Source organism: Cavia porcellus, unplaced genomic scaffold, assembly GCF_034190915.1.
Source record: "Cavia porcellus strain 051 isolate PalLab524CR breed Dunkin Hartley unplaced genomic scaffold, mCavPor4.1 scaffold_13, whole genome shotgun sequence".
Classification (NCBI taxonomy): domain Eukaryota; kingdom Metazoa; phylum Chordata; class Mammalia; order Rodentia; family Caviidae; genus Cavia; species Cavia porcellus.
Window position 1 is genome coordinate 67,012,463 of NW_026947496.1, and position 22,901 is coordinate 67,035,363.

Below are 22,901 nucleotides of genomic sequence, written 5' to 3' on the forward strand. Positions count from 1 at the left end.
GTATTTTGGTTCCAAAGCTCATAATAATTGGCCGTCACCAATATATATATGAGTGGATGATTTCCGTGGAGTTAGTAATGGCTCTGCCTGTGAGAACTTAAACCTCTGAAGGACGTAAGAGTCTTTCAGTGTGAGCCAGGTTGGCCCAGAAAAGCTCTGCCTTGGGCTATCTAAGGACGTGAGAGCATTGCACAAACCCACGGAAAGGGGGAGAAAACCTGCGTGGGGCCTGGCCCAGCGGCAATCTCCGGGGATTGTTCACCTGTGGTAAATTCGGCTGGTGTTGTTTGCGAACCAGCAGTGACAAGTTTCCAGCTTCCCTGTGTAAAAGTGAGGAATTAATGCAGGATGCAGTCTGGTCTGCAAAATGGCAGGGGACTCAGACTGAGAGGGCCCCAGGAGTCTCTAGTCTGCTGTTCCCGGTTGGGGAACCATATGATAGAATTGTGGGGGCATCGGCTGAAAAGATAAGAAGTATGAAATATAAATGACCGTTATTTTAAGAATGCAGGGAGAGACCCCTGAGCCCCTGGGGTGCGGCATCTCCCCCCAGGGTCAGCGATCTCTCCGTGGGACACATGGAGTGAAGGCATACATGTAGCTTAGGTTTGGGGTGGAGCCTGAAGGGGCATTAGGGATGCACAGGTAGCCCATTGGTATTCTTTTGGTGCCAGAGGCAAATTCTTAGGGGTGGGGAAGATAGAGTCACAGGTAAATTCCTAGGAGTGGGGAAGATGGAGCACCTTGGTTTTGCCTCTAAGGCTTACCAGCTACAGTGTCCTGTCTGGGCCAAAATCCTTTCAGGGACCATTTTCCTTCTTTTATAAATTCCATTAGATCAAGTCTCTGGCTTGTGTGCTCTATCAGTTTCTGATTTTAATTGTCCATTTCTTTTATACTTCTGGTGGTGAAATTTTGCTGAGTATACAACCCTAGACTGGCTATGCTGCCATCTGCTACCAATGATGGGAAGACATCCTTCACAGGCTCCATTTGCTGACACTCCCGGGGCTGCCTTTGATCTGTGTCCTGTCTAGTGCTGCACACTGACAAAGGGCGGAGGTGCCAGCCCAGGTGACTCACACCGAGGCCCACCGGGCTGCCTCCCAGGCCTGCTCCATGCAGGGAAGCCTCTCTCAGTTGCTCCAGCCAGCTGCAAAATTCTCTCACGCCCCAGGGCCCACATCCACCAGATGTTGGAGGACAGCGGGCAGTCCTGGTCCAACCCGACCCGACCCAAGGAGGGTGGGGGTGGCACCCTCAGCAGCCTCGGGCCAGTCCCCTTAACTCCTGGTTTCACACTGCCCCTAGCTTTCTGCAAGTGGCACCTATGCTGATATGTTATATCTTAGAAGTTGTGTTGGGAAGCTGAGTTGCATCCTTTCTTTCAACAGATAGAAGGAGAAAAGAATTTCAAGGCATAGTTCAGATCCCATGGTTCTAGAAGTCTGAAGCAACAGACAGCACCAGTACCTTTTCATCTGTGGACAAATGCCGTTGGAGGCCATAAGCCACAAGGATGTTAAGTTTGCCAACATCCTGCATGCAGTGGGGGAATTTGGCAAATTCCAACAGAGGCTTGTAGTTCTCATCATCATTCCAGGCATCCTATTGGGTTTCATGTATGCTGAGTACTTTGTGTTCACAGACCAGGAGCACTACTGCAACACCAGCTGGATTCTGGCAGTGGGCCCCAACCTCTCAGAGGCTGAGCAGCTGAATCTGACCCTGCCTCAAACACGCAATGGCAGTTTCCTGACATGTGTCATGTACTTGCCTGTGCCTTGGGATTTGGATTCTATCATCCAATTTGGCCTCAACAACACTACTACATGCCAAGATGGGTGGATCTACCCTAACTCCAAAACTCGATCATTAATCAATGAGGTGTGCTTCATCTTGGGTCATCTGTAGCTACCAGCACAGGCCCAGGGATATGCTAGATGGGGGCAGAGGTTGACCTGAGGTCACCCTGCAAAAGTAGACCTTGACAGAAAGTTAGGGTTCCTGTTGCCCACCGCTAGCCCTGCCTGCCTTAGCCAGGAAGATAGATGTCTTTGGGGATAGAAAATGGGGGGTAAGTTACCAGCATTGGTCATCTGTCCAGGAAATTGTTTCTGAGGTTGTGGCTCTGCCCTCTGAACTCACAGAAATAAGGACTGGAAGGAGTCATCTTCTTTCAGGTGTCTCCCTAGGATGCTTCAACTTGAGGTGCAACCTGGGCCCTTTCTGGTCCATCTAAAGCTCCAGGTTGGAGCCCAGCACTGGAGCCCTCAGTGATTCTTATCTGTGCTTAGTTCCCTCACCTACATCCCCCCTTCCTGGCCTGTGCCTCTGGTCCTTCTTTCAACTGGCTGTCACCTGGGTGCAAGGCAGGTGCAGAGGAAACAAGAGTTGGGTTACCTGCACACAGTTACCTGCCCATGACCCACATGCCCTCTGCCTCAAGATAGCATCTGGTTGGAGATCTATGGTAATCCTTGTGTCTAACCCCCCAGTTTGACCTGGTGTGCAGCCACAACCCAAATGACGAAAGCCTGAGGGGCATATCCATGGCTGGTTTCCTGACAGGGTCTCTCATCTTTGGCTTCTTAAATGACATGTGAGTGTTCTACAGTTTCCACTAGTCCTGGGACATTCTGCCTCCTCTTGGACAGCATTCAGTTAATGAGCCTCAGTGTTGGGGAGGCTAAGGGAGGAGCTATCAGGGTTCCAGGGACAGCTGAAGGCCTGGCCCAAGAAGGTCCAGCACTTGATGCAGCCTCACTTGATACCCTAGGCTGGGCCGTTACCCTGCTATCCTGACGTCGCTCTTGGAGCTGACCATCTTCAACTTTGGAACAGCTTTTGTGAGCAGTCTTCACCAGTATTTTTTCTTCCGCTTCCTTGTCTCCCAGGCAGTGATGGGTTACACAATCAGCAGTGTGTGTTTAGGTGACTCTGGGCCTCAAGGGAGTGGGCTGGGTGGGAGCATAGATGCAGGGCAGAAGGTAGAAGTGGGGGGCTAGGGTGTTTCAGGTGTTTCAGGGAATGGGAAGAGGTTTCAGTCTCAGCAAGATAAGATGAGCTAGCAGGAATCTAGCATAAACCAGTAGAACACAGTCAATGCCTGAGCAGAAAAACTAGAGTAGAGGGATGGCCTGGAGATGCTGGAACATCAGCACTCAGAATGCCTGGCTTTCCCGCCCTTCACTATTTCCACTGCAGCCCTCATAGTCTCCCTGCATACCCCTTGTGGACCCCTATGTGGCTGACATTCACTGACGCCAACCCAAGGGAGTTGCTAACCTTGCAATTGCATTGGATCATTTCATCTGGACAACCTTCTATTCAGTATGAACTATTCTATAACTCCTTTAGTTGAGAAGGATATTTGTAACTTAAAAAGTTAATCACCCTACCTAGCATCACAGAAAAGTAAGGACCCAAGATTTCAACCCAGGCTTATGTGATATCAAAGCCGCAGTGCACATACACTTGTTCTCTGACCTCAGGATGTTCAATGATTAGAATCTTATACCTGACATCCCAATTGTGCTTGAGATTTCTGAGCAAGAAAACTTTTCTCACTGAGGAGACTGACAGGGCCCAGCCAGAAGCACCAGCCCTTAGGCCTCAATAGCCAAAGCCTGAACACATCTAAAAACAGGGACAGTGATTCATTACCTTGTTGTATGTCTGGCCACACATGTGGCATAATGCCTAGATGTCTTCTCTAATACATACATGGTCAGGCAGGATTAGCCAGGTAAGAAAGGATGGAAGGCCATGTATGGGACAGGAAGCTTGGGTAAAACCTAGGGTGTACACTATGGTGGGCACAAAGGCACTCTATGTGGTTTTGATAGGTGTCTCAGGACTAGTGCAAAACATGAACAGGGAGAAAAATCTTCTGTCCAGCCTGAGCTCTCCAACACAGCACAGGGGTATCTCAGAAAGCTGGGCACAGGGGCAGCCTGCACTCTGAGATAACCATGGTCTTGTCCTCTTTGCCTCTGCACAGCCACTGAATGGCTAGTGGGCAAGCACCGGGCCCATGCTATCTTCCTGGAGCACTGCCTTATCTCCGTGGGTGTCCTGTTCCTGATGGGACTCAGCTACAGCCTTCCCCACTGGCGGCTGCTGTTCCTGGTGGGTGGGGCACCTATGTTCCTGTTCATCTTTTACATCTGGTAAGCAAGCAATGTCCAGGTGTGCACAGGTCCGAGTCTCATGGGCCAAGATAAAGGATATGGGAATGGATGGAGGTTTGGGCAAAACCTCTGGAACCCCAGTGTTGCTGCTCCTGTAGAGGAAACCTCAAAGAGATTCTACAGAAGTAGACAGAAAACCAGGAGAAAAAAAGGATACTAAAAGGCAAAGATTCAAGAACAGGGAATGGTCAGTGTTGAAAACAAAAGAGGTGAGCTGAGCAAGGGCGGACTGTCCTCGGTCTTCAGGAAACAGATCAGCCTTCTCCCGAGCTATCATACTGACCAGTGTACCAGAACAAGCCTCTGAATCAGCATACCAGGCAGACAACGAGATAGCAGACTCCCTTTCTAGAGGGCAGCCCTAGAATCTATCTAAGGAGTTTGCCAGGACTATATTCTCCTGGCTGTAGTAGATGAGAACAACATGATGCCACGAGGAGATTCACCCAAGAGTCTTCACTTCACAAACTGGAGTTTTTAGCCTGCATAGGCACACAGTCTCCACTGGTTTGGGCTGCTGTGTTTGTCTTTATAAGTCCTACCCTCTCTATGGTCAAATCTCTCTCTCTCCAAGGTTTTTAGCCATTGTTTCCAGCTTTGGGACTTCATTGTGTCAGCTAAAAACAAAACATTCTCAATTGTTCTTCAGGATATAACTTAGAATTTCTTGTTTTCTCCTTCTGATTCGCGCCTGATGTGCGTTTTCTGAAATACTCTTTCTGTTTGCTTATTTTGGGAAGTTATTTTCTATTTCCAGGGATCTCTGATTAAACCTTCTGATTTAAGGAAGAGTCACTAAAAAGCTAACAAGAAAGTCTAAAGAGTAGCTAACTTGCTGATAATGATAAGAATGGATCTCAGATTTTGTGAACATCAGAATCATGGTGGAACCTGCTAAACTCTCCCCAGGTCTCTCCCCAGAGTTTCTCTGTCTACCGGGGTGGAGTACCCCCAGAAATCTGTATTTCTAAGAAGTTCCCCACTGACATTGATTCTGTTTGCCACCTGATCACAATGTGGAAACCATTACTGTCAAGTGCCTGTCCTGTAAACATCCTTCTCTCTCTGTCCTTGGGCATTCATTTATTACTATTATTATTACTCTGTGTTTTAGTGGACACATGGTCAATCTATCTATCTTAAGAAGTCCCAGCTTGGGGCTAGGGATTAGCTCAGCAGCATAAGCGCCTGCCTTGCAAGAACGTGGTCATGAGTTTGATCCCTGGTACCGATTAAAAAAAAGAAAAGAGGAAGTCCCAGCTTGATGACTTTGAGTGTTCTGCAACTTCCACATGGAAAAAGATAAATTATTACTGGGGAGGGAAGAGCAGGAACAGAACAGACAGAGTGGGCAAAAATCACCTCTAGTATCCAAAGTGTATGTTTTTAGAAACCAGCTGTAGACTCCAGGCTGGGGAAGGAATAATGGTGCAAGAAATCTGCAGGAAATCATGGCACAGTTTTGTAGAGTGCTTGAGCAGGGAACCGCTAGTATCAGCATACCCTCTGTGACCTTGGCCAAGCCCTTATCCCCTGAGGTTAGAAATAATACAAGATTATCATCCTAAGTCCAGGGATAGGCAAAAGTTAAACAAGACGCTATATACAAAGGCACTGACCACAATTCTTGGTACTTACTGCATGCTTCAACTGGTAACCTGTGTGAATTCTGATAGCCTGAGAAGACTCAGAAAAACTGAGAGGGGAAATTTATTTTGAGGTCAAAGGCAATTATACTTACAGGGAAGAAATGAGACAGAAGAGTTTCACTCACCTCTCCAAGTTCCCAGACCGGGTACTGGGTCCTAGGTAAGACACAGGCTCCTGACCTGTACTCTCTAAAAGAAACCCAGCTCTAATAAAGAGACCCTCATAGTGGATGTGGGCATGGAGTAGGTGACTTGAGTGTGTTCAGGCATGTGAGGACATCCCATAGGGTAGGGAAGAAGAGTGCTCTTAGAAGTGAGTGAGGCTTGGGACTGGGGATTTAGCTCAGCAGCATAAGCACTTGCCTTGTAAGCAGGCAGACGTGAGTTCGATTCCCGTTACTGATAAAAAAAAAGATTTTAAAAAATTACAGATGTGAGTGAGGGTAAAGGAGACTTCAGGGCAGAGGCAGCAAATGGCCAATGTCATCAAGCAGCTGTTTGGGGCTGTGTGTGGCCTAGACAGGGAATGGGCTGCTTGCTAGGGAGAGACAGAAGGCATCTCAAAATTGGTGGTAACTTTCAAGGTTATAGCAAGACGGGCACAACTGAGGCTGGGACAGGACCAACATGGCTCTCTGGGGGGTCTGAGAATAATGAAATAAGAGAGGGTTCGGGCACAAAGTATTGTTCCAGAGTCCCCACGGTGGCTGATGATGAAAATGAAGGTGGAAGAAGCCAGACAGGTGCTGTGCTGTGCAGCCAGTGTGAACAAGAGGACCATTCCTTACAGCCTGCTGAATCAGGTGAGAGGCTTCAGGCCAAGAAAGGGGCCAGGATCATGGGCGATTGGGAAGCCTTTCCCTTATCCTTCTAGGTGGACCTCAGCCACAGCGTAGCCCAGCCCAATGCTCAAAGAGAATGATTATAGCAATATTAAGCCCTGCCAGGGCCAGGCAGAAACCAGCTGGCCCTACAGAGAGTGGGTTGGCTTTACAGATCTAGCGGGGAAAGGAGTATGCTAGACTTTCAGAATGGCCTCTGACTAGTCTTGCTTGTGCTCTAGCTGCAACTGTATGGAAAGATGGTGACTGAGGCATCTGTCCTGGATTTTTTCTACAATAGGCACCTCCGCAAGGTGATCTTGATGATGAACTGTGTATGGTGGGTATCTAGGGCTGGTGGGCAGACCATGAATTTGAGAGGGAATGGGGGTAGGCTGGCTGGAAGAGGAGCAAGGCCTAGGAACACGTAACACAGGACTCTGTGATTCTCTGCCTCCCCACCCCTCTCTTCTTTGTCTGTCTATACTCCTGACTCGTGTGTGTGTGTGTGTGTGTGTGTGTGTGTGTGTGTGTGGGCACGTGTGTGGTGGTGGTGGTGGTGTCCTGACTTCATTCCAGGTTTACTGTCAGTTACATCTATTTTACACTGACCCTTAAAATGAGAGGCTTTGGAATGGACCTTCACTTCAGGAAGGCCATGTCTAGCATCATGAAGGTACCTGTTCGGCTGTGCTACCTTGTAATCCTTGAGTACAAAGGGACGAAGTGGAGCCTGATTGTGACTCTCACCCAAACCACCATCATGTGCATCCTCCTTTTGCTCTTCCAAGGTACATTCCATCTTGCCAGCAGCCTCCCTGATTCCTTACAAACCTCCAGCATGGCCCTTGAACTAGGCACTTTGAATTTGACCCCCCCCCCCAGTACACCAGAACTTCAGGAGCACAGGCCAAGTAGGAAACCCCAAGATATATGCCCTCACTCAGAGGTCTGAGAGAGTAGACATGCTGTCCTTGTGTGGGAGGAAAGGCAGTCTTCTTCCCCCTGGTTCCAACCCACATCAGAAGTAGATCTTGTAGTCACATGTGAAATATTCCTCTCTATACTGCCCTGGCCCCTGCCTGTCTCTGCAGCCCCTCTGGAAGTGCCCATTTTTATCTGAGACTTTGGGAATAATCTAGTCACTGAAACTGGTGGGTGAAATATTAGGCTCAACCACAGGACTAGTTCTTACTCAGAAGCCTCTCCTTCTTGAGGGCTCAGTACACAGCTCCTGAGGCTCAGCACTCAGAAAGGAAGAAGGGAAGAACTGAAAATATCACCAGCACTTCAAAAGCCCTAGGCCATGACACACAGGAGGTCATGGAACTGGAGCTTAGGAGCTTCATTGTCAGTGTACACTGCTTAGAATTGCTCACCACTGGCTTCTTAAGTGACTAGGGCTGATGCAGAGAGCTGATAAAAGAGGACCTGCCAACCTCGGGAGACAGTAAGCAAGAGCTCCAGTCTCAGTCAGTCACTCCTGAGTGTATGTTTCTCCTTCAGATTGTCTGTCTAGCTGCCCAGAGGCAGGTGTCTTAGAGTGTTTAGCACCAATTCCTGCAGTGTAGACCCCAGAGATCTAACACTCTCTACCCAGGTCACCTTGCACAGATTGGGCAATGGGCTCAAGCATAGTGAACAGCAGACTAAAAGACCACTTAGCAGGAGACCCAGAGGGCCAAACCCACCTCCCCACTGGCTCCCACTGCAAAGGGACTAAATGTCAGCCTGATTGGGCCTCCTCTTACTGAATGCCTGAGTCTGCTGGCCAGCCAACAGGGTAGCAGGGATGCTTTCTGAAAGCAATTGAGGAAGGGATGATGGACCCTAAAGACAGGATGGCCCTGGACTCAGGGGGCTCTGTTGTCTAGACACACAGCTGGACTCCACCATAATGTTGATGCTCGTGCTTGGAGAGTCCAGCCTGGCTGTCACTATCACTGTCCTGTTCATCTATACTGCTGAGCTCCTCCCCACCGTCCTCAGGTATGGAGTCTGGTGGGTGAGGAGGCCATGGGGCCATGGGGCTATAGGGAAGGATGGGACAATCACAGGATTAATGCAGCAGCTATGATAGAGCTTTCACCTAGTGATAAGCACTATACTGAGCAGTTTACATGGATTACTTCACTTAAGCCTCATGAAAAAATCTCCCAGCATCATTAATCCTTACTCAGATGAAAAAATCAAAGCTATACAGGCACTTATTCAAGATTGCACATAGCAAGAAGTGAAGCTGAGAATGGATCAGAGTTCCTTCCTTTACTCACTGCCTAGAACACATGGGTTCCCCGGAGCCTCAGTTCCCTCCCTATATGAGTCTTTACTGATCACAGCTGCAGCCATATCTTCCTACCCACCCAGCATCAATGGCTGTGTCATCTCACCCACACAATGCTGCATGGTTCTTACCTCTCCCACTCCTGATGCCCAGGAAGGAGGTCCAGATGAAATCACTACCTATTTTGAATCAATGGAGAACTGAATTCTTCAAGGTCATACAATAATCTAGGACAAGGCATTGAGTAGAGGGTGTGGGGTTTCAGGTAGTTTCTCCCCAGGGTCTACCAGGCCTGTCTGTGAAGCCTCCCAAATCAGCTCTCACCTCCACTTTCAGGGCTAAAGGCCTGGGGCTGGCAATTCTAGCCTCATCAGGTGGAGCTGTGTCATCTGAAACAATGATCCACCAGTTCCTGTCCCTCCAGCCAATCGTTCTTTGCTGCATCTTGTCCTGTATGGCCTTGTACTTCTCCCTCCTGCTGCCAGAAACACAAGACCAGCCCCTCTCAGACAGTCTGGAGCAATTCTCAGAAGCTAGGTGAGTGTGTGATGATCCCTTCAATCCCAGCTCTTCATGTTGACAAGCATGTCAGGTACTATCCATTGCTGCCTGTCTTCTATGAGGATTTCTGACATGAAGGCCACCCTGTATCCACAGAATTTGCCCCAGCTCTTCTGGATGCTGCAACTCCACTGGTCCAGCCCAGTCTTTGCCTACTCTCTCTCTTTCTGACACTCTTGCTCTAGCCTGGGCCAGGTCCTTTTTCCTCCCTGCCCCATATGCTTGTCTGGACTGCAGTGCTACCCTTGGAGATGTCCACTTCTCCCCACCTAGGTAAAGGGTATTGTTTTGAAATTGGTTTTCTGAGTACCTCTCATTTCCTATTTGAACCCCTACTTCCTTATAAAGAACTCAGACTTCATTATTGATTTTGACCTTTCAGTCCCTGCAGGCCAAATTCCTTATGTGGGAACTGGGCTCTGTCCAGCACCTCCTCTGACACTTCTAGCTTCTGATCCCCTAAATGTTCCCTGTAGAAGACTCATCATGATTAGCAGAACCATACCTTCTGGGAGCTGCATCAGGAGATCCCACTACTGTCTCCCTGTACGTGCAAGAGCCTGAGCACCAACTTGGGTCATGGTGGCCTAAGGTCCTACAGTGCTCTCTGCTCTGTAATGTAGGGGCTGCTACCTTTGGCTTTCCTCTGCCTCATTTCTGTTCTCCTCCTCCTTGCCGTTATTCAACCTCATTAAAACCACCTATACTGGGCTATCAGAGGCCACAGGTTCCCCCCCCCCCCACTTTAAGGTAGCCATAGTTTATGGGGAGATAGACATGCAAACAGTTAATGCTATGATCTCTGACAGTGTAATGCACAGTGGCTGTAGTAGCCAAAGGATAGAACAATTTTGGTTTGGGAACTTGTGACAAGTGTCATAGGGGAAGTGACACTGAAGGTTAAAGAGGAATTTGTCCCATTGTAGAGAGTAGAAATACAGGACAGAGGCAGTACAGTTTGAGAACTTTTTAATGATGAAGAGCACAGGTGATAGAGCCAGGGAAAATGGATTTCTAGATTTCTATTTCTGTGCTACCACTTCCTAGTGCATGCACTGGGGAGACCAAATACCTCCTGAAGACTACTTCATTTGGAAAATACAGTAACACAGTAATAACAATAGGCAACAGTTTTAAGTTTACCATATATCAAGCCTATTCTATACATGCCTTCTCTTATTTTGTCTTCAAACCAAGCAAATGCAAAATAAGGCTCCTCACTATTCCCATTTACAGATGAGAAAAATGAGACACAAAGAAATAATGCCATGTAATCCAGACTTCTTCCCCCATTAGAATTTTTGAGAGTATTAAACCCATATAAAGTGGTGATGAAGATGGTGAAACATATTCCAAAATGATAGAAAATAGAAGGGTGTGGCTGGAGTTGGGAGATGGAGCCCACCTGCTCCTGGAGGTAAGTGTCCCTCTTAGGCCCATGGTGAAGCTTGGCTGGGAACCTGCAGGAGCAAAACAGCTCATCTCCTGGGAATGCAGCCCCAATGATAGCTTTTCTCAGCTTCCAGAGAAAAGTAAGCCAGATCATTGAAGATATCTCCAGAAAAAGGAACTATGATACCAAGAAGATGGCAATGGCTGAAGATTCAACATGTGGTGATGTGTCTGAGGAAGCAGCAAGGAATGCAATAATCAATGCTCAGATTTCAAGATTGGATGCAGATAATCTCATTAACACTGCTTGGAGAAGTTCACAGCTAAGAAAACTCACAACCAGGGTCCTGGAGGGCTAGGCCCCCAGACCAATGTGGGTTACAGCTGAGTGGCTGGATATGTTTGTAAATTCTAGGCCCTGTCTGAAGCAACTCCTCAAGATCTGAAAATGATCCCTCTCAGGATGCTAGGCTGTGATTCATTCTAATAAAGATATCATGTTGCTCTGACGAGGACTTGGTCAAGCTTGGAAGTGTCAGGAGAACCCAGAGGCCCTGTCCTGGAATAAGGAGGTTACAGATGCCCTTAAATTCCCCAGTGTCTTTGGCTAAGCTCTTGCAGGAATTGAGGAACACTCTGCATGGAGTGGGGATTGGGTGGGCAATGTCTCTAGGGCCAGAGGCAGAGCAGACATTGGACACCACACTGAGATTTGAGTTCAAGCACAGGCCAAGAACAGATTTCAAAGCCCCACTTCATACACTATTCAGGACAAAGTGAGTTATAAAGAAATAGAACTTCTACTTGTTCCACTACACAGACTTGTCTATTGTTGTTGTCTTTTTTTTTTTCATGTTTCAATTAAGCATGATCTCTAGAGCTACTCTCCTCAGTCCTCATCCTAGGGGATGCTTTCTTCATGGCTCCTGCCTAGGTGACCTCTGACCTCCATCACCCTGAGAGTAAGTCTGCACAACCCCACTTACAGTCCCTAGTGCCCTAGGTGAATCTGTTTTTCCCATTCAACATAGGACTTCTCCAGACAGGGCCAAGATTCCATCCATAGTCAGACTAGGAAACTCCAGTGTCAGGCTCCTCTCTGGATGGATGAGGAGTTCCTGAGTTCCGACTCTGTCTCATCCTCTCCACTCTCCCCCAGTTTGTTTGAATATCATGAGCTTGAAGGGAATAAGTTCTGTCTAAATCTGACAAGGAGGAGGACAGAAAACTTTGTCACTTTTTATACAGCCAGAATAGCACTTTGAGATCTCATTCTTATCACAGAGTTTTGTTAGTGTAATACTAAATGTTACACTATCAGTGCTTACTAGAGAAACATTTAATGCACAATATATGTGTTGGTTACTTTTTTCTCATTGCTGGGACCAACTACTCAACACCCAAAATGAAGGAAGGAAAGGTTTATTGCTATTGTGAAGGTTTCAGGCCATAATCAGCTGGCTGCGAGGCAGGGTGGCATGGCAATGGGGCAACACTTGGCAAGGCAACAGCCAGCAGAAGCAGCCAGAACAAAAGGGAGCAAAACAAGCCTCTTCTGCCTTGTATACAGGCCCAATTTAGGGTAAGTGTAGCACTCACAAAATCTCCTTGCCCTTCTTTGCATAGGACAAGGATATTTACACAGTAAGCACCCTGGCTCCCTGCTGAGTCTCGCACCCATTACCTACACAGACACACCCCAAAGTGTGCTTTGCCAAACCCCTAGATAAATTGAGAACTAATCCTAACCTCACAGGGAACCATTAGAGAATCAGACTCAAGGTGGGGTATCCTGGTAGCATTCACCTCACTTCCCTATCTGCCTCTGAAGAAGCGGAAGACAAATGTGAGATGGCAATGAGACAAGTGTGGAAGTAGCATTACCCACTTTCCCTTCTAGAACTACACTGCCCTTTAGAAATACTTGCTCAAGGTTATATTACGCTTGTTTCCCAAAAAACTGGCTTGCTAAACCCACAACTTTTATTTTTTCCAGAGATCAAATCTTCTTAAAGAAGAGAATCCAAGAACTAGGATACCCACACAATACTCAAGGTCTCCAATCTGCTAGATGTTGACACTCAACTGACATGCCCTTGAGGGCTGAGGTCAGGAGTCTTACAACTCTGTTTCAGGAGTTGAGGGAAACCATCTTTGCTGTTTGATGAAATCACTTTCTTCCATTAGGGATGATAGGGTTCATATGGGCCTGCCTTAGATGGTAGAGAGGGGACAAGGTATAAGGCACCATCTTGTCCCTCCTGGGAATCTGTGGAGCACACAATCCTGCCAGGAGAACTGTGGAGAGACATCTATGCACTGTGAGGTGACAGTGTCAACTGGCACATTGTCTTTGGAAGTCTGAGCACAAGTGGCCCTGCCTACTCCCTAGGTTTGGGATTCACAGGGCACGCTGTTCTTTGGTGTCTGCCAAAACCTAACACTACTCTCCCAGATCTCAGATAATCACATGGCCCTGCCATTGTAAGGCAAGGAACACTTGGCCTTGCTCTTTAGGGTTAGGAGCACAGTCCAGACCTAGTTGGTTCAGTCATTGAACTGATATCTATGATTCACCTGTATGTGCCAGTCATGGTCCCCTGCCTTGGTAGAGACCCTCCCACGGGGTAGGAGGTGTATGGAATGTGAGCATCTAACAGATTCTTCCCAAAGGAGTGTAAAATCGGTATAATGAATGTGAAATGTTCTCTCTCCAGTTAGAGCTTGTTTCAATGTAGCACCTTTGTAAAATCCGTTCTCAGGGGATTAGAGAATCTCAAATGGCCTCAAGTGAAAAAATTCCTGGGAGAGCACGACTAGATCGGAGGACTCAGCAATGCGGAAATGTCTTTAAAACTGTCTGAAATGTCTTTAAAATGTCTTAAATGTCTTTAAGATCATCGGTCTTGACTTAGGGAAGGTGGTCTCTGCCTAGCAGATTAGGAAGGGGAAACTGGAATTAAGAGTCCCACTGCTCCTGCAAGAATTGGTGGACAAGGATCCTGATGGCCCCGGCTTCCGTTTGGCAGCAACAGAGGACAGGACTTTGGAGCAGCAGTTCCTGGCCATGGCCAGACTCATTCAGAGAAATCAACACCACTTTTACAGTCCTGACTCCAGTGTAGCTGCCAAAAGCTGGGAAAGGTGTAGTCTCCAGTCAGCAATCCCAGGCGGGACTTCAGCAAGACCGACCTCTGACCGCCAGGAAGGCCAGGATGGGCGGAGCTATGGACCGACAGGAGATGTGGGCGGTGCCTGGGGCGGGGCTCCGGGGCGGAGCCCCCGTGGGCGTGTCCTCGTGATAGCTCTTTGATTGGCTACGGCGGGGTGGGTGGGACCTGCGCTTCTGCAGGGAAACCCTTTTTAATTTCCCCAGGTCTGTTCCCAGAACCCTGGCTCCGCCACAGGAACAGTGGCGCCAAGTGGAGGACGCAGGTTGTGCTGGGCCACCTTACCGGCGGCTTCGAGGAGAAGCCCTCCAAGAGGAACTCGGGGTCTGAGACGGTGTCCCCATGCGGGCTAGGTTCTATCTGCTCGTTTCCCGGGTCTGAGGCTGTCGGCATCCACTCGTGCTGTAGTCGCCTTGTCCCCTTGAGGTAGGAAGGCGGGAGCCGGGCTCACTGCCGCTGCGCGTGCCCTGCAGAACACCACCCGCGGTGCGCTTCTGTCAGCTGTTTTGCACGCGGTTCTCCAGAATGTGAACGTAAGTCCGGAACAGTTGGGAGATGTCTCCGTAGGTAAACGCCCCACCCACGCCCTGCGCTAAGCCCTTCTGGTCTTCATGTCCGTGCAGATCCTTTTCCCACACATCCTAAGCCCCAGTTTTCACGGAAGGAACCTGTGATGGACTCCACCTTCTTGAATATGATCTTCTGAGGGCCAATCTAATTAACCCCAACACCAGACACACTGTGTTCCTCCTACAGGCACATACTGCTTGTTAAATATGATGGAAAGCAAGAATGTTCGTAACTACAAGGGTCTCAAGACCATGGGAGGCAGACCAAGGTTCCCTCCCATCCTACCTATACCAAGGAAGGAACACAATACCATCAGAACAGCCTTCAAAGACTGAAAACGCGAGACCTAGGGTAACGGCCCTAACAGCTAGGACATGAACCTATGGCGAGCCTGACCTGCAGTTCAACACTATTCCCATCCCTACACTTCACCTCTTAAAATATAACATAATATAGAGCACAGTTGCATCCAGTGGATGCCACCACTGGGTGGAAATAACAGGCACTAATAAATCTTTCTGGAGAGAGGGCAGGCTTTGAAGATATTTGGGAAGTATGTATTTTCAGAAGTTCATTTCCATCCTCAGTCGGACCAGTTCTATTAGATTAGTTTTGCATATATTCCTCTTTCCCTAAAATCATCTAAGGTCCTACCTTGAAGGGCAGGCTACATGCATAGTGTGTGCTGATTTGAAAAGCAGGGTGCATGGGCAAACATGCTTGGGAGCCTCCAGCAGTAGGGTTCCTGTATAACAGAACAAGCTGTGGGTGGCAGGCTCCCTTGTCCAGACCCTGAAATTCCAGTGACTCAAGTGAGCCTGAGGAAGGCTCAAATTCCTGAAGGAAGATCTGGGATGTCGTCTCTCTGGTACAACTATACCATAATGCCCAGAGCACCATGTGCCACTGAGTAAAGAATTGTTTTTCCATAGAAATGTGCTTCAGCCCGGGCTGGGGTCATTATAGCCGGATTGCCTAAATTCTGAGGTAATTTTTTCCTCTTCTGACTCTTGAATGGTCTGTTGTAACTCTTGAGTGGGTCCCATTCCCAAGGAACTCTGCTGGTGGGTGGTAGAGGATCTGGTTGGACATCAGTTATGAGTTTACCAGAATCCTCAGAACCCTTAATTTGAGGGCACAACCTCTTCTCTAAAATTAGGGTACCTGGGAGGAGTTCAAAAGGTCTAGGAAACCATCTACCTACAAAATTTCCTGCATAGTCTGGCTCTGACCCTAGCCCAGAGGTTTACAAACCTTGCTGCACACCAGAGCCATCAGGATATATTCATTCAGAGTGGTATGAAGGGGGCCTGAAAACATCCCCAGGCCTTTGTTCTGTCAGCAAAGGCAGATTATCTGGCCTAGGTTCAACGGATGGCCCCAGTGTGAAAGCCTGAAAAACCCTAGAACAAGAGCTTTTAGAACAGTGGTCCCCAAGGAAGATCTTTATCCCAGTGGGAATATGAGGGTCCAGTCATGGGGTGACTAGAAAGGCTTAGGTGAGACCTCTCCATGGCAAGTACTTGACTTTCACCTCAAAATCTCTTGCAGTAGCATTCCAGAGACTGTCCCTCTGTTTACTGTCAATAGGCAGTGCTCATCTGGGCTCAGGCAGTGGCCAGCATAGCTGGTAAGTTGTGACTGGGTTGTGTGTCGGCCCCAGCCTTCCCCTGCTGCTTTCCCCAGTGGCTGCTGACCCAGCAGCAGGACTGCTGCAAGGGCTCTTAAGTATGTAGGGAGCGCAGGAGCTCCAAGACTTTTGAAAGTCCTTCTAGGTCTTCTGGTTCTGAAGCTGGGCTCACTGACAATAAAAAGGTGGGTAAGGGGCTCTGCTGCCCCCAAGACACACAAACTCTGACCAAGGATGTTTATGAAATGCTTCTGTTGCAGGTGGAATAAGAAATGGGTCTTATAACATGGGTAAGACTTTCTATTTGCTGGAGCTTACTAACCAACTGTGATATTCAAAGTAATGTTCCTCTCCTAAGTTTCCAAGAACTGTGATGGAAGGATTCTCCTTTAGCTCTCTGGGCATTTGGCTAGGAGTGAGGTCCCTCAAATGCAGCCTAAGAATGGTCCCAAATCAGGCTCCTGGAGAATGGCTCATTTCTCAACAGTGATGAGTGAGGAGAGTTTTCCTCTTGGCTTTCTTTCATGGAAGTCTCAGAGTGCAACATGTGGGGACACATAGCATACAACCTTTCTTGTGTAACTTTTTAAAGTAATGATGTTGCTGAAAGTGAAGAGTCCATTTCTTAAAAGCAGTGACGAGTCATTACTATTTACTAGGCTGTTTCCTTATTCCCAAACTGGAAGTATCTGGTCATCTACTGTGTTCTGAGATACATGCTAAGATCTCTATTTGGTCACCGTAACCTCTACCTAGACAGAGGCTTCATCTTTGTCTGCAGGGCATGACCCAGAGAGGAGGTATTTCCCAGTCCCTCTAGGAAAGGGCAGAGTGTAAAAGCCCAAACTGGAGGTGTCTGGTGTTACACAAGCAGACTGAGGGAGTCTTTGGCACACATGGAAGACAAGCAGCCCACGTTCTTACAAGAAGCTCATGCTGCCTCTTATCTCCTCTGTCCAGTATGTGTTGACAAGAAAACTTGATGGCTCCTAGCCAGATTGGGATGATTGTCACTGGATTTGTCCTGATCTGTCCCTCAGTTGAAAGACAGCCAAGTTTACACACATGCAGTCTCATGAGTCGAAGGCCACTGACCAGACTGCCCTTTGTAGCTTTCCTGTTCCAGGGACACCAGGAGAGAGCAAGGAGAGCACAGTATTGTTAAGCACCTCAGCTTGTAACTTGAAGAGAGGAACTGGAGCCTTTATGAGTTTTATAGGAAGCTTTGATTCCAAGAAAGTTAATGACCAGGTGGCTACGTTACTAAGGATCTTAGCCAGGAGGACACGAACGTCACAATCTGATGATCTTGAAGGGTTTCAGCATACGGAGTCACCCAGGAAATGTGAGATCATAGTGAGTTCTGGGGCCAAACCACTTAAATAGCTGTTCCCTCTGGAGCGTGCACAATTTCCTCCACACCAAAGACATCAGTATCCTCATCATAAAAGAGGATTTTTACCTCGGCTCTACCATGGTTCATAAGAGTATGAAATGAAACCATAATTACGTCTAATATCATGGAGCTTGTATCACAAATCTGTAACTGGTGCTGGAGGTAGGAAATTACTCAGTCAAGTGTGTCTGGTATTCCCAAGGCCTTGTGTGCTGTCTCTTAGCCACTTTTGACCTGTGCACTGGCCACCTCTCCTTCCTCTCAGTCTATCACATGTCACATCTATACAGGTCAGGTTAGTGTTGGACTTGAGCTGTGCTCACCCTAAAGTATTTTTTCCTTGTCTCCACAAGGAAACATTGCATGTGTGTCCTGCAATCCTAAGAAAATGATAATTAGCTGGGTCAGCAGTTCTGCTGGGATGTGTGACCCTGGGCCCAGGAGCAGACTGTATAATTCTCTGTCAGGGTGGAGGTAGAACAGAGCTCTACCTTCCTGCCCACAAAAACTCCAGTTCTTCTCAGAAACCCAGAGACCCCACAAGTGCTCTTGGCCTATTTTCCAGCTCTTGCTATAGTCCAGTCATCCCTGAGGGTTCCTGAGGGCTCAGATCCATCCTGTTCTCATTCTCCTCCCCAGGATGGAGTCTGTGACCCTGGGTGAGAGAGGAGTCCTGAAAATATTACTTCATTCTTATTGGAGAATGAGAAGGCCAGAGATTGTCTCATCCTAATGGGCACTCACAGCTCCATATGGCTGCACCCGTCTGCCTGTCCTGGAGTAGAGACAAGCAACATGCTCATCTCTGTGACTGCCTGTGCCAAATCTTAGCCTTCTACATTTGGGTGTCAACAGCTCGGCAACAAAGCTGGCCATGACACTTAATGCTGCCATTGGCTTCCCTTCCCAGTGTTTTCAGGTCTCTCTGAGCTCCCAGTGTTTTCAGGTCTCTCTGAGCCTCCGCATTTCAACCATAGCCTACCTTCTCAGTCCCTCACTCAAGTACTAAAGCCAGGTCAATGTTACCAGCAGAGTGGGTAAGGAGTTGAGAAAACAGGGAGAGCTGTTGATTCCTACATACACAGGGTCCTGTCAGATACAGGAAGGGAACTACTGCATGTTGCATTTATCCAGCACTTTGTTCTGCATTCAGTGTCCCTGAGCTCTGGCCAACAGCACCACCCCAGACAGGCTGTTAGGGCTACAAAAGGACATCTGAGAAGACTGTTGGGTGAAGAAGCTGTGAGGTGGCAATACCCAGCCTTGCTTCACAAATTGTATCTTCAGGGACATCCTGGAAAGCCATATAGAAGCTGGAGAGGAGGGGGCCACCAAACCTTACTGTATCTCCTCTCCGTGCTGACGCAGACCACCTAGAGAGGGTTTTCCATGGATGCATGTATGTGGTCTTCCCTCCTTCTTGGAGAGATTGTCTTTGGGGTATGAGTATGTAGAGATCTGGCCAGTATTGGCAACTTCCAGTGTCTGTGTGGTTGGATTGGCCTCCCTCCCAATGGCCCGAGAAGTACAAACTCCCAAGCACAAATCTTTAGCCAAGCCTAGTTTGCAGGGTACCAGACCCATGCCCACATGCTTTAGTGATGTGTGCTAGGATAACCTCAGAGAACTAGGTAGTTTGGCATTTCCCAGGAGAAGCAGGTTGCCACCTGTGCACTGAACTCCCAGCAGTATTTTTCCAGCATCTTAGGGAGAAACATCAAAAAGCCTGGAGAAAGAGGTGAGGCCAACCTAGTTGGTCTGTGGTGGGGCAGTTCTGAGGATACAGAACCCCATGAGGTTTTTGCAAGGCTCCTGCCTCCAGTTGGATGTGGAAAAGGACCCAGCCATTGTGGTTCATGGCTCTTCTGATCTTCTGACTGTTCACACAAGTGTCTCAGAGTGTCTTCTATCTAGATAAGCCTGAATTTCCTTTGTTCAGTAATCTCTAACTGGCTGCTGTGTGGTGACTGGATATGATAGCCACCAGCCAACTTGGAGGCCTTCAACCTGAGGCCAGAAATATGATAGACCTGCCATCCTAGCCTCTGCAGATCTGGATCTAGGGAAGCTACTTCATCCACCAGGGTTGATGCTCACATCAGAGAAACCAAGCTGCTCAGCCCTTCAAGCAGAGGTGGACTAAGCCACTCCAACCCCAATCTTCCAGAGACGCAGTGACAGAGGAATGGGATTATCGTTCACACAGTTGGCCTCTCCAAGGCAGGGATTCTTAGCTTCTTGTGGCCAGGTGAGTATGTGAGCACTTGTTGACAACTATGGTTCCTTCCCATTATAAAGTCTATGAGTGGTTACATTTTGAATCTGACCAAAAGTTTCACCCTCATAAAACATCTATTTCAAAACTGTGTAAGTAGGGAAATATATCTAGTGCGTAGTTACCTGCCATGTTCAATTTAGGGAAACTGGAGGAAAGGAGAAATTTAGGCATTGGTGTCAAACAGGAAAGTTAACACAATCCAGCAAGAATATTCCTGAGGCTCCAGCCTCCCTCTAGTCAAAACAACCAAGCACTTAGTCCCTCCAGGGCAGAGGCACCAATTCCAAAGTTCCCCCATATGCTTTAAGGATGCCACTGGCCCCGATGTACCACTCTGGGGTTGAAAGTAGAACAGCCCCAGGATGACACAGGAATGCCTCTGACTCCAGGAAATGGAGTCATGAGGAACCCCAGTAGTCCCTCAGAGCTCCCATGGGTTGAGGTATGATCCCAAATTCTGAGGCCTAACGTTGTGTCTACCCAAATAAGCAAAGTGGAAACAGGGCAAAGGGTTACCCCAAGAGAGCCTGAGCCTGCACATCCACAGGGCTAACAGGGCAGCAAAGGCTGCCCTGAGCAGGGGCTGTTTCTACAGTGCCACTGTGCCTGTTACCACCACCATCCTTGATTACAAGAAGAGCATCACCGTGTCTCGGGAGAGGGCAAGGCCAAGCTGAAGCCTGCCTTCAAGGACAGAAGCACTACCACAATTGGTGAGACCAGGTTGGGCTGGGCTGGGACAAGGTCAGGCTGGCCATTCTTCTGGGAGCTTGGTGCTGACCTGGACCCTCAGCAAGGCAACAGTAAGAGGACTGGGGTGCCTCACCCTGATACTTCCTCTTCCCAAACATTTACCCTTAGGAAACTCTAGCCAGTTGAATGATGGGGCAGCAGCTATCTTGCTGGCCTGGAGGTCCAACACAGAAGAGTTAGGTCTCCCCAGTCCTGAGGTCCTGTGCAGTGGTTGGGTTTCTACCTGACAACATGGGTTTGCCTACCTCATCCTTGTAGTTTCACAAAGGCAGGTAAGATGGCGCCATCACTTTTTAGACCTGGATCCCCCTCTTGCCTTGCATAGGAAGCTTGAGAAAACACTGGGGGTGACCCTGTGGGTGTTATAAAGCAAAGGCCAGCACCTATTCCCAGAGCCTTTATGACTCCCACAACTGGACTAGTTACCCTTCCACAAGAGGTAGACACACTGGACACCTGTGGGCCTTTACATGGGTCAGAGCCCAAGGAGACCCACAGCCCTGCCCAGAGGCCACTGCCAGCTAGTCCATACTTTGCCTGCAGGGCTGACAGCAAATCATGTTGACATCTCTGAGATCAATGAGACCTTTGCAAGCACGGTGAGCCTTTGTCTCTTCCTTTGCCTAAGCCTTGCCAGCCCAGAGGGAGCAACCAGGCAAATAGTGCAAAGGCTGGACAGAGGCTCCAGCTGCTGCTCTGGCTTCTTCTTGAGCACCTACTTCCTGGATAAGTGGGTATCTCCTCTGAGAACTTGAGTCCTTTGGGATGGTTCAGTGGCTCTGAGTTGCACACAGACACAACAGATTATTATGCTGCTCAAACAGCTAAAGAGTCATAGGAAGAGGTAAGTCTATGTAACTCAGGGTGTGCTGGGTATGGCCAAGTCTGGATCTGGGCAGGTCAGGGTTGGAGAAGTGAACACCCACACACAGACACTGAGCTACAGAAGTGTTATCTGTGTCCTCCCTGAGGTCAGCCTGGTGAGCAACTCTGGCTGCAAAAGGAATCTGCCACCTTGAGTGTGTGCCCAAGTGGACACTTAAGGAAACAATCTTCCCACATATCTGGTCAGCTAGTTTTACATCCTCTGTCACCAGGAGGGTCCTGGTCCATGATAGAAGCCCTGTCAGGGGAGAGGTAGTTGGGCCTCAGCCTAGCATGCCTCTACCAAGCTACCATAGTATCATTTCCAGAGAATATGGAGGGGTGTCCACAAGTACCAGGACCAGCATAGGAACCATTGACATCTGAGTATCCTGGGAACTGAGGCTATGGCCTGTGAGTTATGTAGACAATCCTGCACTGGTCCCCAAAGAGGCACACTAAAGAAGGAAAGTCACATGGCACATTCAGCAAATCAAGACACTTCAGCAATTTGGAAAAGGTGAACACTGATAATACCATGTGGGAGTAAGTGGGGATGCTGTGTCACTTCTGTCAGGGCCTCTAGCTAGGAAAAGTTAGCATGGTCACCCAGGCCAGTAGGTCTTCTAACTCTTGGAGGAGGGTGGTTTTGTGGATGAGCGATGCATGGAGAGTAAATGTCTGTGATCTCATCTTGGTGGCGTTTTTTTCCAAAGTCCAGATCTTGCCTCATTGGTCTTCTCTGTGCTCTGAGTAGCAAATCTTAAATGCCATGACCTTCATGGCTCTCTTCTGTGTTAAATCTGGGGACACATGTTTCAGCTTCAGCTGAGACCACTGCCCCAGAGAGGGCTCCTCCCCTCCAGGAGCTGTTCAGAACCCCTCAGTCGGTGCCATGACCCAGCAGACCTCTCCCCAGCCCTGGGCCATGTTTGTTCCCTCACCTGGGGCTGAGGCAGAGGGGAGAGCAGACCCTCAGAGCTAGTGAGATGCCATGTATTTCTCATCATAAGAGCCTTGGCCCCGCAGCCTCAGGGTGCAAGTCTTCTCTCCAAGCATGCCTTCCACCACCAATGTGGACTCATACAGCTCAGTGCTCCTACGGCAGCAGGAAGGGCTAGTCAAGAGTGCCTGGGCAGGAGCCCTCAGCCTTTGGTCATTGAAAGGAGTCCAGGAGAGGCTGTACCTGGGAGTGAAGGACACCTGCAGGGTGATGGAGGTTGGTGGAGCATTGGTGGTTCGGGCTTCCAGCAATCCACTGCTTGGGAAGACCCCAAAGGCCTTTGCTTCCTTGTCTGGTTCCTGCTGTCCTACATCAAGAGGAAAGGAGGGCACCCAGG

The 22,901-nt window shown here is 48.6% G+C and overlaps 2 protein-coding genes across 16 annotated transcripts in view; one reads left to right on the forward strand and one right to left on the reverse strand.

The window, feature by feature from the left end:
* Positions 1–776: 776 nt before the first annotated feature.
* Slc22a14 (solute carrier family 22 member 14) lies at positions 777–11,881 on the forward strand. The gene is made up of 10 exons (XM_013156318.3): positions 777–1,887; positions 2,499–2,602; positions 2,780–2,934; positions 4,004–4,172; positions 6,525–6,645; positions 6,906–7,003; positions 7,243–7,454; positions 8,538–8,652; positions 9,284–9,484; positions 11,028–11,881. Exons 1-10 carry the CDS (start codon positions 1,492–1,494, stop codon positions 11,257–11,259), a joined length of 1,803 nt encoding a protein of 600 aa, XP_013011772.2. The 5' UTR covers positions 777–1,491; the 3' UTR covers positions 11,260–11,881.
* Dlec1 (DLEC1 cilia and flagella associated protein) overlaps positions 10,461–22,901 on the reverse strand; it is a 109,975-nt gene continuing 97,534 nt past the window's right edge. For 8 of the 15 annotated variants that reach the window (XM_063260327.1, XM_023566591.2, XM_063260320.1 and 5 more), the window contains one exon: positions 10,461–22,871. In XM_063260327.1, the coding sequence (XP_063116397.1) occupies positions 22,543–22,871 (329 nt within the window). In that variant the 3' untranslated portion in view covers positions 10,461–22,542. The remainder of the gene's footprint in view (positions 22,872–22,901) is intronic. The other 7 variants (XM_013156457.3, XM_063260321.1, XR_010051300.1 and 4 more) reach the window with 6 other exon arrangements.

Excerpts from the sequence above, each read along its gene's own strand:
- Slc22a14 (XM_013156318.3), top strand. The coding sequence starts at position 1,492 with ATGCCGTTGGAGGCCATAAGCCACAAGGATGTTAAGTTTGCCAACATC. Across the intron at positions 4,173-6,524 it reads CTGTTCATCTTTTACATCTG|TATTGTTCCAGAGTCCCCAC; the intron begins GTAAGCAAGCAA and ends TCGGGCACAAAG. Across the intron at positions 8,653-9,283 it reads CTCCTCCCCACCGTCCTCAG|GGCTAAAGGCCTGGGGCTGG; the intron begins GTATGGAGTCTG and ends CTCCACTTTCAG.